General features: G+C 45.2%; 1 protein-coding gene across 23 annotated transcripts in view; it reads right to left on the bottom strand.

Annotated features, from left to right (window-relative positions):
- SCRIB (scribble planar cell polarity protein) overlaps window positions 1-18,046 on the bottom strand; it is a 115,243-nt gene that overhangs the window by 41,477 nt on the left and 55,720 nt on the right. For 16 of the 23 annotated variants that reach the window (XM_084282428.1, XM_084282436.1, XM_084282429.1 and 13 more), the window contains 10 exons: window positions 17,477-17,554; window positions 15,618-15,932; window positions 15,050-15,130; window positions 7,731-7,997; window positions 7,365-7,475; window positions 4,483-4,659; window positions 3,483-3,599; window positions 1,257-1,445; window positions 450-569; window positions 144-200 (listed from right to left, as the gene is read on the bottom strand). In XM_084282428.1, coding sequence (XP_084138554.1) covers window positions 144-200; window positions 450-569; window positions 1,257-1,445; window positions 3,483-3,599; window positions 4,483-4,659; window positions 7,365-7,475; window positions 7,731-7,997; window positions 15,050-15,130; window positions 15,618-15,932; window positions 17,477-17,554 — 1,512 coding nt within the window. The remainder of the gene's footprint in view (window positions 1-143; window positions 201-449; window positions 570-1,256; window positions 1,446-3,482; window positions 3,600-4,482; window positions 4,660-7,364; window positions 7,476-7,730; window positions 7,998-15,049; window positions 15,131-15,617; window positions 15,933-17,476; window positions 17,555-18,046) is intronic. The other 7 variants (XM_084282432.1, XM_084282434.1, XM_084282440.1 and 4 more) reach the window with 1 other exon arrangement.

Below are 18,046 nucleotides of genomic sequence, written 5' to 3'. Positions count from 1 at the left end.
GGTGCACTATGGAGAGAGACGGCCCAAAGCTCCCCACGGCAATCACATTTAGGTAGAGGTAATCTGTGGCATTCTCCTTAGGGCTCACAGACTTAGCAGAACTGCTGTCAAGAACAGATTCCACTACATGAAAAGTCTCTCACCACTTTCTCCATTTCTTCTCTCTCCCACTGAGTTGCTTCTCTCACCATTTCCATCTCCTAGGAGAGACCAAAATTAGAGCCACTTCACCCAGTGCTCTCTCCTCACATGGAGCACCTGCAGCCTCATGAAGATTTCAGTCATGTCCTAGTGTATTCCTGATAAAAGTGCTGGGAACTGCTGATCCCATAAAAAGGAAGTCCATTATCCATTATACTGCAGATTCCACGCACTGAGGGAGAAACTTGAGATTTTTGGAAACTTTTTCCACTCTACATCATTCTCCCAGCTGTAGCCAGAATACTCACCTTTTGTAGGATCTCCAGTTCTTCAGGGCTTAAATCACGGTCAATAGACGAGATACTTTCTAGGCTATTCTTACGCCCAATACCAGTAGCAAAAGGGTTTGCAATAATTCCTGGAGACATCTACAAAATAGAAGGGGAATAAACATGGTGAAAGCCCATAGTATACCATACAAAAAATTATATATCCTGGGCTACCAGATGTAGAGTACTAAGACGCTCCTAGGCAAGTCAGAACTGTTTCACAACTTAAAACCTTATTTCAATGGTCAGTTACACAAGGAAATTGAGGGCTAAGAAAGAAGAATCTGAATTGAAACAGGTACAGAAAAGGGTAAGGTTACCAAGAACTGAGCACATAATCTAATCTAGTGAAGGTTTAAAAAAAAGCTTACTTGCTAAACCTCAGAAATTTGATAAGGCACAGGCTTGCTATGTGTGTTTTCCTGTGGGGAAAGGTGATCTCCAATAGACAGAAATTTACTTTAAAAGTAACATCAGTCAGTACAAGAAAAAATGGGCATAAAATATACCAGATACAATTAGTTTGAAAACTACATTTCTAGTCAGTGCAGTGATATAGTGAAACAGCTCTGTAATCAGCAGAAGATACACAGCCTTGGGAGACTTCTGATTTATGAACCAGCAATCACTCCCAGTTCATACAGCAGGAGACCAAACTTCGAAATGTGGGAACTCTAAAAAAAATCTACAGCGAAAGGCTGGAAAATCTAGCAATCTTCTTTGCAGAATAGGTGGGATCCTTGCAGTACTGGTCACTACAAGGGCACCCTGCACTTCACTCTTTACCTCAATGGCAGCTGCAGCCTTGGGATCAAAGCCGTCACACACCAGCACCAAGAGTGTGTCACCCACACTTCGCAGTATCTGTACTGCTTCTGTATGCGTCATTCCCAGCAAACTCTGATGATTCACCTCCAGGATCCGCATTCCCACCTTCAGACGGCCATCCCGAGCAGCAGCCCCAGAGGAGCTCACCTACAAGGAATGGGCAAAATCAAGATTTTACATCAGGAGTTAAGCTTAAGTAAACACGGAGACCATCAGGAAGAATCATAGAATCACAGAATATCCTGAGTTGGAAGGGACCCACAAGGATGATCGAGTCCAGCTCCTGGCTCCACGCAGGTCTACCCAAAAATTAGAATTCAGACCATATGACTAAGAGCATAGTCCAAACGCTTCTTAAACTTCAACAGGCTTGGTGCCATGACTATATCCCTGGGGAGCCTGTTCCAATGTGTGACAACCCTCTTGGTGAAGAACCTTTTCCTGATATCCAGCCCGAACCTCCCCTGTCGCAGCTTGAGTCCATTCCCTCAGGTCCTATCGCTGGTCACCAGAGAAAAGAGATCAGTACCTGCCTTCTTCTGTGAAGAATATGAGGCTGGGCCATCAGAGGAACAAGAAGATGAAGATAAGGATATCCAAAAACCATCAATAACTATCCGATAGACTATGACTGTATCACACACTGATTGGTAACAGGGTCCATCCAGATGACTGAAAAGCCCATGAAACTGAGAATTCTAGAAATTCTGTGCAACTATAAGCCACATTTACAGTCCCAAAGCTGGGAAAAAAAAAACAAGAAAACCTTGAAGAAAATAGGAAGGCCTGTAGCTTTTATAGTCTTTCTATAGCTTGTGTAGTCTTTTAGCTGAAAAAAAGACGTAGCCTCAAGCTAGCAGAAGCAAGGAAGATAAGCGATAAAAGGTAAAAAACAAGACGGAGAAAAACAGCCCCAGACTGACCTATAGTAACCTTTTGCTCATTGAGAGGTCATTAGCATATTAAAATCACATCTATGAAAATGCTAATGTATGCTAATGTGGGATTTGGTGTGCCCCCTGCCCCACCCACCCCCCGCTGTTCCTCTAACGCGCAAACTCAGTGGAGTTAAGTTAGGTGAGCTGTAATAGCCAATCAAAAGTAGCCAAAGATGAGTTTTCACAAGTTTGCTGTGTATAAATTACAGTGATTCAAGTCAGAGGTTTACTTGCTTTGCAAAAGATTGCCAAGCACCTGACTCTGCAAGTTATATAATTAATTATTTAATTAAAAGACCTTCGCGTGGATTCCGACTCTGTGTACTTATTGGCATGCCACACCGGGCACAAACCTATGGACAACACTAAGTATAAGGTATTGTAGATAACAAGCTATGATGGTTGTTAACTTCTTTTTTTTTATGAAATAGTAAATCTCTAATTACAATCACAGCCCTGTGGCCAGTCCTACTTTTACCAAGGATCCCTAAAGAACCTGCCTGTCCTCCATAGAGTTGGGCAACAGCAGCCAATTACTACAAAGGATTAACTGGCAGCTATGGAGTGTCCACCGTCCAGCAAGGACTCTCTACAGTAGGGGCAGAGTTTCCACCCTAACATATGAGCTAGAAAGGGAAACAGTGACATTAATATGAACATCCAAAGCAAGCAAGGGATGTAAAATTACACTCCTTGTCACTATGCTCCCTTGGTAAGAAAGAAGATGCAGTACTTTTTGACAAAGGTCAGAAGAAGCATAAGCTTATATATAGTACTTTGTTGAAAATAAAATGTGTGTTACTTCCTGGGGAAAAGCAACGTGACAAATGAGTATGCACACAAGGAGTCACAAAGAAAAGGGAAAAATTACACACATGGTGCACTGCACATGAACTACAGTCAGGAATTAATTCATAATACTTTCAATGAAAGGAGGAAAATGAATGCATGTTTCAGTGAGCAAAAAGGCCACAAGCACTTGGGGGAAGCAAAAGAAAGAATGCAAGGCAAAATAAAGATAAGCATAGGAAACGAGAAAAGAAATTTACAGATGTTGTAGAGGAGGAAATATGAAAGGAAACACATGCACATGCTTCAGTGGATGGAGAAAAAACTAAAAACTAAAGGAGAATTAGTGTACCCAGTAAAAAGTGGAGAGAGCACACGAAACAAATTCCCACAAGGATCACCTTTCTCCCTACCAGTCCTTGCATGCAACCAAGTTGCATAATTCGTGGTCCGGTACCTTAGAAATGAAGATGCCTTCATCAGTGGGATCAAATGGATTTCCAGCATGGCCTTTTGCTCCACCCCGGATGCTGATGCCCAGCTTCTCTCCTGGAGCCTTTTCAATGCATATTTCCTGCAAATACAGATACAGTCTTCCTTGTTTCTGGGTTAAGTTCAGGCTGGGATTGTTGAGGAAAAAGTTTCAATAATTGGCCATATTCTAAATATAGCGAAAGGGACCTGAATTGGTTTCACTGATTTGGCACAGCGGCTCTGCCCTTTCTATATTTCTGTCTCCTATTCAAGACCAGTCTTTGTGAAATCTGAGAATGATCAATTATGATCACAATATCATCATGGTCCTGGCAAGAAACCCTCCACAGCCCTCAACCGTGTATGTACTTATATGAGAATGGATTCCTCCACAAAGGAATTACAGAATGTAATATAGAATGATTTAGGTTGGAAGAGACATTAAATAACACCTAGTTCCACCCCCCCTGCCATGAACAGGGACACTTTCCACTAGATCAGATTGCTCATCCAGCCTGGCCTTGAGCACTTCCAGGGATGGGGCATCCACAACTTCTCTGGACAACCTGTTCCAGTGCCTCATCACCCTCATCATGAAGATTTTCTTCCTAATATCTAATCTAAATCTACCCTATTTTAGTTTTAAACAGTTATCCCTTGCCCTATCACTACGCTCTGATGAAAAAATCCCTCCTCTTCTTTTCTGTAGGCCCCCTTTAAGTACTGTAAGGTTGTTACAAGTTCACCCAGAGCCTCTCTTCTCCAGGCTGAACAACCCCAACTCCATCAGCCTATCTTCATATGAAAGGTGTTCCAGCCTTCTGATCATCCTTGTGGCCTTCCTCTGGATCCAGAAACTTTAGCCAGAAGTTTGGCTGTATCCTAGACCCAGACTTCCAACTAGATAAGAAACTGCCTTCAGAGTTGAGCCTTCTATCAAGAAGAGAGTGCAGTTTACCCCAGCACTATTACTCAGAACCTACCTGCATACCAGGTGGTGGTGGATCTCGTCTTACTAACACAGTCAGCTCCTGGGTGTTGGAGAGTAGGGCATTCACTGCTTCCTGGTGGGTAGCATGGCGCAGGTCAATACTATTCACTTCCAGAATCCTGTCCCCAACACGGAGTCCACTGCGAGATGCCAACCCACGGGGAATGACCTACAAAGAATCATTAATGTTACATCTTGAAAAGAAAATTCCATCTCTCCTTGGAGATACACTGATAAAGCCTGTAGACATGCTTGAAAAACAGATGAACAGCAAGTAAGTGTTACGACTTCAGCAAAGGAAGGTGTAAGGGCTAATTTTTATCATGTCCCTATGCTATCCTCCAACATCTTGAAGCATGTTTTGACTTCCACAGATACAGTTTCCGAAGAGGTTATATCTGTGAAGAAGCTGCTCGGGTGCATTACTGCGTTACTGACTTCCAGGAAGCCTCCATAAAAAGGTGAGTTCTATCCTTTAAGCGCAGCGTACATGCATGTACATGTACTCCCACTCAAACTCCTTCTCATTTGGAGACTTCTGAAGCATTGGAAAAAAGTGCTAAATCACCAGTACCTTGGAAGTCAAGACAGTAGCCAGAGAGATACAAACTCAGCCTTAATGCCACAAAAGTTGAGCTGATATTGCAAAGATTGAGCAAATGCCTTGAAAATTGTCCATACATCAAGACAGCAGGGAGGCTGTGACACAAGCAGAAAGGACACAGATTTTCAGACACCTGACAACACTTGATAAAATTGGTACTGCTTATAGTACCATTTATTTGCTACTGGACAATGTTCAAATGGCATTTCCACTTTTGTTGTTTAGGCCACAAGTAGTCAACTAACCCACTGGACGATTATCACAGGTCATTATGCACCACTGCCTTCTACTCAGGAAAAGTGTGTTTTAACAGTTATGTCCCACATGGATATCTAACCTCAATTTGAAGGTGTTCAGGGCTGCAGAAACTATGACCATCTTTGAAAATTTTCCCAGTGAATAATTATTCTTGCTATTTCAAACCTCTCCTCAGTTTTCACCCCAATATTGTCTGACCATTTTTTTTCCCCCAACGTACAGTTTAGTTCTTTTTCATTAGGAAAAAGCACCCCTTGGTACTTCACAATTTCCTCCCTTCATTATATGACTTTTTTTTCAAGTTTTGAAAAACGCTTGTAGTTTTGAATAATCTTTGTCACTTTTATTTCCTCTTCTCCATCTAAAATCTTTTGAAATTGCAGGTATTTCGACTGACTATAGATTTTGGCTTTGGCTTAGCCAGCACTGCCTTCAGATGAGTTTTGGTTCCCTTCACGGTCCCTAATTACATGTCCGAGTATCACTTGGATGACTGTTTTACAGTGGGAACTCACATTACAGTTCATTTATTACGATGCTCTTATGCTTTTCAAAGTTACTGCTTTCCAGAACAAAATAGTGTAAAAGGGAAAACTGGTCTACACCAACTATATCTAGATGCAAAACCTCATGCTTAGCTACATTAAAGTGTATTTCTTTGAAGAGGAAAAAGTGACTTCCATCTTTCCTCCTCAGTATGAATTACAATTGCAGTATATTTTTGTTCAGTTTCTTGGCTGCAATTTGAGCTTTATGTCCACACAGTTGGTAAGGCTGAATAGCATCAGGTCTGGTACAAATCCTTGCAAAATCCATCTGGGAGCCCTCCCATTCACTGACATCCTACCTCTTGAAAACTGCCACACAGTTTGGAGTCCATTAATATGTTCTGTAATGTTATTACATGGTGCTAACTTTCAATTAGGTGATCATATAGTAATCATCTTGTAGGACTTTTTTTTTTTAATATTGTACTAACTCTGGCTGGGATGGAGTTAACTTTCCCCACATCAGCCCATTATAGCAGCGTGCTTTGCACTTGTAGCTAGAACAGCACTGACACCACACCAATGCTTTGGCTATTGCTGAGCAGTGCTGGCACAACATTAAGACTCTCTCCAACTCGAGGCTACTCTCTCCAGTAGCCTTTGGGGTGGGCAAGAGGTGGGAAGGGGACATTGCCAGGACAGCAGACCTAAATCGACCAAAGGAATATTCCATAGCATATAACGTCATGCTCAGCAATAAAAGCTGAGGGGGATGAAGGGAGATGAATGGGGGGGACTCTCATTATGAAAGCATTTGTCTTCTGGAGCAACTAGTACATGTATTGAGGCCCTGCTTTCCAGGAAGCGGCTGAGCATTGCTTGCTGATGGGAAATAGAGAATAGTCTTTTTTCCTTTTGCTTTTGTGCACAGACTTTGCTTTTCTTTCATTAAACTGCTTCTATCTCAAAAACCCACAACAAATATCAAGGTACTTCACCAATGAAAAATTTAACACTGGCACAAAATGAAGTAAGATTTGCTCCAAAATATCATTCAATATGTTATGGTCTCATATAAGCTTTTTCACCTGAGTAAAACCTTTGTCATCTTTTCATTATTTTGCTCTGTCTGATGCCAGACTAAACAGGAAATAACTTTCTCACAGGAATTTTGAAAAAACTCAAATGTTTAACTGCAGCACTATTGTTGTAAGTGCATCATCTACCATTATAAATGGTAGACGTCACTACCATTTACTGTACCAGGACTGACAGTGTCAGTACAACTCAAATCTACAAAGAAGTACTCTAGAGAGCTATCTTGAGAGCTATAGACCAACAAACCTAACTTCTATTCCTTGTGAAATTATAGAGTCAAGAAAGAGTAAAATCTGTGAGCACATGGATAGGTAGCGTTTGTTGGCTACGAGTTCTAATACTCTCACATCAAAATCCTTCATCTTAACCTCAATAATTAAATATCTCAGGATCATTCACTGCTAGGCTGCCCACACAGGACTTTACCTTTGAAATGAAGACACCTGGTTCATGAATCCCAAATGGATGGCTTGAGTGGTCACTGCCTCCTACGATACTGAGTCCTAGGGGACCACCTGCTTTTACAAGGTGTATTTCCTTGAAGGAACAAGAGGTAGAGTCACAGAGAATAAAGGATATCACATAAAAACCACAAACACTGAAAAACATGGAGTCAGGGATGTTCTGTGTGAGTGAGCACAAAGTAAACTCCCACAGGTACAGGACAAGAGTGTTACCCATTACTTTGTAGTGCTCCAGCAACCCAGTGAGCCAGCCCTCATGAGACTACCACTTTTTCATATGAAAAAGTACAAAGATTACACTATCCCATGTTCTAACAGACAGGCTCACCTCAATGGGATATTGATCCTCCAGGCTTTTAGACAGATGGTTCCTTTGCAGTTCCTTGCAGGAAGGTGTCTCCTCAGGTGGGCTCTCCCCATGGCTGGGAGGCGGTGGTGGGGAGTGCATGCGCACTCGTGGCACGCCTGGTGAGTCTCCCTCGCTGAGCTGCTCTGCACCCTCTCTCTCTACCAGCAGCACGATGGTGGGGGAGGATGCGGTAAGCAGCGCTACTGCCTGATCATGCCTGGCTTCTGTCATGTCTACCCCATTGATCTAGAACAACCCGCAAACTCAGTGTCAGACCATCACACGAGTACACCCTGTCATTTTAAGCCCTTAGCAAAGCACCCTAAGGGGCCCCATTCTGTGAAAACCTGCCCCTTCCCAGAAGTCTGTAACCAAAGCACTCTGTAACTTACCCCACTTCTTCCTATCTGGCAAAAGGACATGGGCACCTGCTCATTCCCAGCTGACCACGATCCTCTTTCCAAACAGATTACCAACCCCTTTCACCTTCCCCTCCAAACCTCCAGGCCCCATCACCATCAGTGAGGCTCCAGAGGACTAAAAACACTAAGTATGATGATGCTGTACCTCCTGGAGTGCTACAAAGCTATTGTCAAGACTATGCCCTTGTTCATTCATTATCAGGAAAGTATCTATGACTCCTTTTTGGCTTTGCATTCCAGCTTTCCTACTTGGCCATGACAAAAGAAACCCAAGAGGTTGCATTAAAGGAATGGGTTCAAAGATCTTAATATGGAAGGAAGGCAAAAAGCAGTGATTCCCAGAAGCGATGTCACAGTACACTAATGTACCATGGCATCAGCTACCTTTGAACTAGGGCATTTGCCCCTATCAATCACTCTCAGAGCCCAGACACAGGCACTGAAGAGATGAAGGACACAATCTGATGTGTGACAGAACCTGTTGCTAGCTACTGGACCGCTGTTCCCTCATGCTGGGCAACGTTAAGGCAGTCTTGGGAGGATAGTCCTGTGTTGTCAGTTTTAAGCCATAAAAAGTGTACCACAGGTATAAGAAGATTTAGAAGCAACAACAAACAGATTGAGCTAGTCAGCAGTGATTATCTGGCTGACACAAAAAGAAAAATTGAAATATTTTGGACAAGAAGACATTATCCAATATGCTATGACAAATAATATCAAGAATACAAATATAGTTTTGCTATGGTATCAGTGAAAGAGACAATGCTGTGACCAGAGAGGTACTTCCAGTACATACATGGAAGCAGCAATGTCATTTGTACAAACCACTGAAGAGACCTCATCTGAAAAAATGTATACTGTTCTCACACTTCACACTAACGAAATAAGGAAATCTAACATAAGTTATCAAAATGCACAGAGAAATGCTTGTGAGACAAGAAATGGAACAGAGAGCCTTTCCTACAAAAACAAGATACAAACTAGCTTGACTAGAAAATCAAAGGAACAAGAAGGATGTGACTGCTCTCCAAGAGGAAGGCTATTCTGTACAAGGGGCAGAGTATCAAGGGGAGAGCTAAGTTAAAGAATGCTGCCAGAAGCACCAAACTTGCCATGACAACATTAACATTGAAAATTAAAAAGGTTTCTAGTCCATAGTTTTTGGAATAGCTTTCCAAAATTAACAGCAATGACATGAAAATAATAGCTGTTAAGATGGAGTTTGATGAGCTTATGAAATAATAACATGACTTTTTAACAGCCACAGCAACTGGATTTTGTAGCCTGACTCCTCACTGTCTAATTACCAGAAATATTGTAACGGTTCCCAGGCTCCTTTCAAGAAAGCAGTTTCTGGGCAAAGTTGACTGTGCACAATCTGACAAGGCTTTGTCCAGAAATTTTATAAACACTACCACCACCCTCAACTATCCAATCCACAGTGAAGTGTGTTTATTCTGCTTATGACATGGAGGCTTCAGCCTACAGCGGCGTTTTTGTCAGACCATCAGCCTGACAGACCATCAATATTGCCCTGCTCACTAGTTATCTTCTGACTATCACATAAAAAGCAGATGAGATAGCCCTACACTCCTAGTTGTGACACAGTCAGGAAACTCTCAGCCCCACAGCCTGTCCTCTGATACTCAGACATCTGTCCCAAAGGGACATCTTTGGCACCAACTACAGAGGCCTAACAAGGATGTGAAGATGTGCCAGCCTGCACATACATGCAGGAGGAGGTTGTAGGAAGGATGCAAAAGTACCTGGGTAATGGCTGTTCAGCATAAAAGGCAATCAGCAGGAAAGATGATAAATTAAAAAGAGAGATGCACAAATCTAATGAAAAGCAGATGATAGAGACAAGTCTCAAGACACTCATGGATGGATCATTAAATCACTCAAAAGGTAACACTGAAGAAGTGTGACCAAAAACTTGGTAATGAAGATTATCATGGGCTGTCAGAACAGCCCTCACAGGAAAAAGCAAACTCACTATAGGAAGTTTTAAAAGGGATTGTGCCAATGTGCAAAATTTTTGATGGGATGTTTAGGGGAAGAATCACACATAGGGAAAGGGAGGGGGCAAGGAGAGGGGAAGAAGGAGTATGGGAAAACAGAAGGTAGAGAACAAGAGAGGCTGATCACAGGCAAGCAGGCTGCAAGACAGTATGCTTGTCTGGGCAAGCCCTGTGCCTGATCACCACAGTCTGCTCTACCTTTTTACCATACCCTGTTCTTATTTACTATGTGAATTTGTTCTTTATTCTGCATAGTACTAGCACAAGACTCACTGCTAAAACTCATGTTGAACTAGCCAGCAAGAAGGAATCCAGTATCTGGAAAAACCCAGCAGCTGGCCCAGAGACTGAATAAAAGGCTCAGGGTCTGACCAAAGAGCTTTGAAGAACTTGATGCTTGGGCCAGAAACTGAAGAGACATGCAAATGTGAATTTGCATGGTGGTTAAGTGAGGGAGTGCACGTGTATGTTCCGCAAGCAAACGTTAAACCTGATTAGCCATTGGGTAGAAACAGGGTTAAGCCATTCGTGTCGTTCATGCCCTATAGGAACCATTAATCTTTATATGGAAGCCTGAAAAAGTACTTCCTCCTTTCCTGTCTGTGCAAATCCATGGCTGGTTGTGCCTGTAGGGCTGGACCTGGGAATGGGGAAAAGCAGCTGCCTCCCATCTAGTGGACTGGTAAGGAAGGATCCTCTTAGGTCCTCCTGTCTGAGGGATGCAGCAATTTTTAACAAAGGTGACACACAGATGAGGCTTGGCCCTTAGGCTTTTATCACCAGATGAAGGCCCTACATGTTTCACAGAGAGACCTGCAGCAGCAGCATGCACTCTTGACTTCATGCATTCCACTCTGAAAAGTGAGCTCTGTTATTCTTCCACCACTGATGAGAATTGTCGGAGCACAAGTATACAGTAGTACTTCCCCAGACTCCAGTGAATGAGGTCGCAAGAACTCCCTGAGTCAGAGGTATGTTATATACGACAGCTCTTGACAGCATTTTCAGCATGAGCTTCTCTATTGCCTGGCAATCATGATACCTTCTCAGCTCTTGGATAGCTAGTTTTCAGTGGCCATTATTGCTGTGTCTCTACATAATAAGAGAGCAAGGGTAACAGGAGCAGTTAAGCTATCAGAATGCACAGAGGAAGGGAAAGAGTATCATCTGTCCATGCCACAGGGAGCTATAGATCTCTAGCAAATTTCTTAGTGATCAGACTGCTCTTTAGGACCTTCACATATCACTTGGTACTACTACTGTTCTCAGGCTCCCCCAGATTAAGTATTCTTCCTTCTACTCCCAGTTCTATCCCTCCCAAAATAGCTGCCCTTAGCCACTGCTCCCCATCCTGCACCCTCCCTGCTAGATTCCCATCCAATGACTCAAACTCTCCAACATTCCCCCATGCAGCTCCCTGTCCCGTTTGCTTTCTGCTCCATCTTCCACTACCAAGACGACTCTCAAGATGCCTGTCACAATTGTGTCAGGTGCTATTCATAAGAGACACTGGAGTATGAGGAAGGCTGGAGAGTTAGTAATCAATCACCGGTGAGTTTTGTGGGGAGTTATCTTTGAAGAAAGATCTAGGCTGGGCTCTTCAATCCATGTACTCAAAGCTCCCTGAAGACTGTAAAAGGAGCTATCCTGGTCCTTCCCTGTAGAGAAGTCCGGGATGATATAGAGCACAGGGGAAGAATATGAAGCTGTGCTGTATTTCTTCTCCCAAGAAAACAAAAAATATTTGGCAAAGCGATACAGAGGCATGACTAGGAGACCATGGCTTTGGCAAACAGGCTTCTGCCTGCTGGACCTATGAAACCACCTGTATCTTAACCAGGGCCCTATTGCTTTCCCCGTAGGGAAACACAAGAAACCTATACAGCATGTTCTGTGGATCATCATGTCCTGGAAAGTCTTCCAATAAAAATGGGCCATTAATGCTTCGGAAGAGTTGTGGTAAAGACAGAATTTGTGTGATGCTGTGTGGGCACTGTTTTGAAGTGAATAGGCACTCCTTCAACATCCAGTATCACTGGGCCAGGGCAGTTCCACAGGTCTGACCCAGCAGCGGATTTGGCCAGAGACAGGGCAAAACTCACACAGCTTGCTCATAGTCTCTTAGAAAGAGCAGAACATCTCAAGGACAACTATCACCAAGAAGATATGAGAGGCCTCAGGATTTAACACTACCACCACCATGTGGATATTGTGAACCCCACAAGCAGGAAAGGCAGAATAGCAGCTGCTACCAGGAGGCACAGATGCCAGGAGTTCCTACAGTTAGATGCTTGCTAGAAGGTGCAGACGTTATGTGAATAGTCTAGACCAGGTAAGGATTCTCCTGAAAGATAATTTGTACCTGATTTCTTAAGTGATCACAAGATTTGAGCTGCAACTGATGCTCAACACCACAGCTTTTATGACGGAACATAGTTCAGCACAGGAAATATCCTTGAGAGCAGAAGACCATGCTCATGGGTATATTCATTACCTATGCAATAACACTGCACATATTGTTGCAGTGAGGTGTGTCGGAGGACTAAGGACAGCAAAACCTTCATCCACATCAAAATCTAACAGTGCTCCTGAGCTCTGTAAGCCTTGGCTTACATGTAGCCTTAGGCTTACATGAGCCTTGGGTTCAAATAAAGCAGTCTGAAGACACCGCAAGCTATTACTAGGGAATTAGATCTGCTTTCCTATGAAGATGCCCTGTGAAGATGGATATAAATATATCTGCTAATGGAGGGGTAAATAGGGTTTGACTTATGACTCCTGTCCTGGTTTCAGTTAGGACAGAGTTAATTTTCCTCCTAGTAGCTGGTAGGGTGCTATGTTTTGGATTAGGATGAGAAGAGTGCTGAGAACACGCTGATGTTTTACTTGTTACAGAGCAGTGCTTACACCAAGCCAAAGACTTTTCAGCTTCTCGCTCTGCTCTGCCAGCGGGCAGGCTGGGGGTGCAACAGGAGCTGGGAGGGGTCAGACCCAGGACAGCTGACCCAAAGTGGCCAAAGGGGTATTTCATCCCATCTGACGTCTTGCTGAACAATATATAGGGGTGGCTAGCCAGGGTGGGGGGGCTGGCTGCTCAGGGTTAGGCTGGGCATCAGTCAGCGCGTGGTGAGCAACTGCATTGGGCATCACTTGTTTCATACACATTATTAGTAGTAGTACTGTTGATGTTGTTGTTATTGTTATTATTATAATTATTTTCCTGTCTTAATAAACTGTCTTTATCTCAACTCACGAGCTTCACTTTCCCATTTCTTTCCCCCATCCCAGAGAGGGAGGGGGGAGGGTGAGCAAATGGCTGTGTGGTGTTTAGCTGCTGGCCAGGTTAACCCACAACAACTCCATTCTGAGATCTTGTGTTTCCTTCTTGCCACAGGTAGAGCCAATTAACACCACGTGATGGTCTGTGTGCCTGTAATCATGCCTCTCAGTCATGCCTCTGTACCAGTGGAGCATCAAAAGATGAGCAAAACCAAAATAATTTAGGCTATGGGGAGGGACTCTTTTATCAGGGAGTGTAGTGATAGGAGAAAGGGTAACTGCTTTAAACTAAAAGAGGATATTTGGATTAGATATTAGAAAGAAATTCTTCATGATGAGTGAGGGTGGTGAGGCAGCAGAACAGGTTGCCCAGGGAAGTTGTGGATGCCCCCATCCCTGGAAGTGCTCAAGGCTGGGCTGGATGGGGCTTTGGGCAACCTGATCCAGTGAAAGGAGACCCTGTCCATGGCAGGGGGGTTGGAACTAGGTGGTCTTTAAGATCCCTTCCAACCTTCCAAACCATTCTATGATTCTGCTATTCTGTCTGGCAACAGTCAGGGTCAATGCTTGATTTTTGGAGGGGGGTGGAAGCCCTAGCAAGGACGGAGCGACGCTGTACCATGGTGTTAAAGTCTCTTGTCAAGATATACCTGTCGGACCTGGGCTAAAGCTCCACTAAAATTTTGTGTCAGAGCAAATACAACACAGCCCCCAGCCTAGGGATAGAGCAGACAGAAGCCAGCACTGACAAGGCTGTATCAGTGTTTACTCACACCAGCTCTGTGGTAACACATGCTCTTACCACAACAGCTGGATCAGAAACCCACCACCAGCACCAGGATGCAGGAGCTTTCACTTGGAGGCAGCATGCGAGCTTGGGAAGAGGGTCAGGAGACTCAGCAGACTCTCCCCCAAAGGAGGGAGAGGAGGTGACACATTAGGCAGGCTTGAGGTTAGAGGCAGCAGTGAGATCCATATCACTGGCGCAAACAGGAAGGGAAACTGGGGCCAGAGTTTTAAATGAAAGCAGGGGAAGCACTCCAATGTGCCCTGCCAGCTCCACACTGCCCTCAGGCAGCCTTCCTCCTCTTCAGCCTATACTGACCCCTGCTACTGGGCAGGGAGCAGCTGTCAGCTGTGCCTCAGAACGTCCCTTCCTACACATCCTGCTAGAGCACAGCTCTCCAAGGCTGTCCTACAAGGCTCTGGAGGGACACCAAGCCAGGGCAGTGCTGTCATATCACCCATATTACCTCTCTCCAGTACAGCCCTGACTATTGCGTACTGTCCCTGTGGGGACATGCTCACACGCTGCACTCAGGGAAAGGAGGAGACGTTAACAGTACCCACTGCCAGTCACAGGCTGCTAAAAGACAGGGAGACAACCAGCAATATTAAGCACTCTCAGAGAAGACCAAGGAGATGAAAAAAAGACCCTCAAAATCCAGCTTCAAAGACAGGAAAACATCTCCTGTCTGAGGAAGGGCAGGGAGCTGCATTTGTGCCTGCTGTCCCAAGAGCAGCGAGTCAGACCCCTTCCAGACCCTCCTGCCCTTCCCTGCATACCCACACTCACCGAGATGACCCGGTCTCCTACATGCAGGATCCCGTCCCGATGGGCTGCACCACCCTCTGCAATTCGTGAGATAAAGATCCCCTGAAAGACAATCAGAAAGGTCAGAGCAGCTTTGTACCTCCCCTCACCAGAGCATTGCTTTCCAGAATCACTCCCTGACAGCAGGCAGGTCTCAGCTCTTTCCCCTTTGCAGAGCCCTCCCCTGCCCTGGCACTTCCTCTTCATTCCTCACTCAGCACAAACCCTTTTCTGCTTCTGGAGCCACCTGCAGCAAAGTCTTCATGTGGCCAAGAGCCCAGAATATGTCAAGAGGACACTGGCAGGATTAAATGTCACTGGGAGGAACTGTGAGCCTCAGCCCCACCTCCTTTTGAACTTCTCTCTTTCCCTGACTTAAGAGTAGATTCTGGCTCTCAGCAAGACACAGACTGCCTGGCTCAGCAGCTCAGAGTTCCTGGGCAGAGTTCCTAGCTGCCTCAAGCAGTGTAAGGAAGACCCCGTGCTGCTCCCTCATGCAGTGCCGAGAGTTGGGATTGAGCATCTTCCCTCCCAAGGAATCATTACTAACCGTGTCACCAGCCCGGTAGGGTGTGGAACCTTTGCCACCAGCAATGCTGAAGCCCAGACCCTTCTCATTGCGCATAAGGCAGGTGGAGTATCTCTCCGTGGGAGGTGTCCCCTCAGGCCGCTCTGGGAAGCGTAGGCCACCTCGCCTCTCACGAGGGCTGTAGTCATCCTCAGGGCGCAGCGGTGTGACGGTGATGGCATTCTCTGGCTCCACCATCCGCTCCCGCAGGACTGTCATGGAGACAGAGCTTCCCGATCCACGCAGAGCTTCCACTGCCACATGATGCTCAGCACAGTGCAAGGATACGCCATTCACCTGGGGACAAAAAGAGCCAGGCACAACCCTCCCTTTGTGGGGAGATCTTCCAACAGCCTACAAAGACAGCTCCAGTCTTAGCAGTCGGCATCCAACAAAAACACAGCTCATCTCCTAGTGCTGCAACCCTGTTCCAAGCAGACCTCACCTGCTACCCCACAAGGGAGCTTCCCTGTACTCACAAAGCATGTGCTGCCTAAATACATAATACAGTAGCTAGTGGGTAGGGCTCAAAGGGTTGTACTGAATGGGGTAAAATCATGCTGGCAGCCAGTCACTAGTGGGGTTCCACAGGGCTCCATTTTAGGGCCAGATCCCTTTAATGTTTTTATAAACAATCTGGATGCAGGACTCAAATGCATACTAAGCAAGTTTGCAGACAACATTGAATTAGGAGGAACTGTTGACTCCCTTGATGGCAGAGACGCCTTGCAGAGAGATCTGGACAAATTAGAAGGCTGGACAGTCACCAACTGCAAGAAATTTAGCTAAAGCAAGTGCTGGATTCTGCACCTGAGATGGGGCAACCCTGCATATATGCACAGACTGGGGGATGTGAGACTGGAGAGTAGCCCCACAGGAATAGATCTGGGGGTTCTAGTTGACAGCAAGTTGAGTATGAGTCAACAGTGTGTCCTGGCAGCCAAAAGTGCCAATTGATCCTGAGGTGCATCAGGCACGGCACTGCTAGCCAACTGAGGGAAGTGATTGTCTTACTCTACTCTGAGGTAGTGCGGCATCACCTTGAGTACTGTGTACAGTTTTGGGTGCCACAATATAAGAAGGACATAAACCTATTAGAGAGTGTCCAAATGAGGGTGACGCATCTAGAGGGGAAGACTGAAGTCACTTGGATTTTTCAGCCCCGAGAAGAGACTGAGGGGAGGTCTCATTGCAGCCTGCAGCTTCCTCATGAGGGGAGCGGAGGGGCAGGCACTGAGCTCTGCTCTCTGGTGACAGTGACAGGATCTGAGGGAACAGCATGGACCTGTGACAGGAGAGGGTCAGGCAGGATATTAGGAACAGGCTCTTCACTGAGAGGGTGGCTGGGCACTGCAACAGGTTCCCCAGAGACATGGTCATGGCCCCAAGCCTACTGGAGTTTAAGAAGCTTTGAACAATGCTCTCAGAGATATGGTTTGATTTTTGGGTGCTCCTGTGTGGACCCAGGAGTTGGACTTATGATCCTTGTGAGTCCCTTCCAACTCAGGATTTTCTATGGTTCTGCAACATGTCTCCAAGGTAGCTCCTGACAACCATAGGAGGGGCCCTTTCTATGAAGGGGAATTCTCTTCCACAGGAAGCCTCATCCTTCCCATCACCTCTACCATCTCCACAAGGCAGCAAACCCCATGCAGCTAACTCAAAGATAAATGGCAATGTTAATTAAACAACCTACTTTTTCAGCTAGGGGGGATTTTGTTTTCTCCTTGTGCAGCTCCAGATGCTTAATTTGGCTTACAGACTAGTGCAATGCACTTATGCATCAACCCACACCTCTCCATCCACTCTCTAGTCATTAGAAATATTAGCTAGGTTCTTACCTCCAGAAGCTTGTCCCCAACACGAACCCCTGCACGAGCTGCAGGTCCCTCTTCTGACACACGGGAAATAAAGATGCCCTGGAAAAACACTCTATGTTAAAAGAAGTGGAGTCCATTCCTCAACCATGTAAAGTGTGGAAGGAAAGTAGTCCACCCCATTCAACTTAAGGGAAAGGGGAAATCCCTTGCCAATCCCATACCCTGGCTGTGGGGACAAGACATCCACGTCACTCTGTTCAGGAGTTGGTGGAAAGGAGAAAAAAAATTCCCGTTCCAGGGCTACCCCACAGGTGACAAAAAGGAAAAGGGCAGGAAACAGTAATCCTTTTCCAGTAGGTTGAGAACAACACAGGTGATGCTATCATGTGTGGAAGACAACCCTGTACTTTTCTCCTTTTGAGTCCTGTACATCAGGACACAAGTGGGAAAGAAACTGCTGCTCTCATTGCTGCTCTTGGTGGTCAGTAGCCTGAATGTTTGAGAAGTTGTGCTCCAGCCCCCGGCTCCTCAGCAGGTCAAGGGTTGCTCTCCACCTTGCTCTGTGAAAGCCCAGTCCAACAACCACAAAGC

The sequence above is a fragment of the Netta rufina genome (assembly GCF_964035555.1).
Source record: "Netta rufina genome assembly, chromosome: 2".
In the NCBI taxonomy this organism is placed as follows: domain Eukaryota; kingdom Metazoa; phylum Chordata; class Aves; order Anseriformes; family Anatidae; genus Netta; species Netta rufina.
Note: the sequence above shows the minus strand (reverse complement) of the source record. Positions and strands in the feature narration are given on the sequence as shown.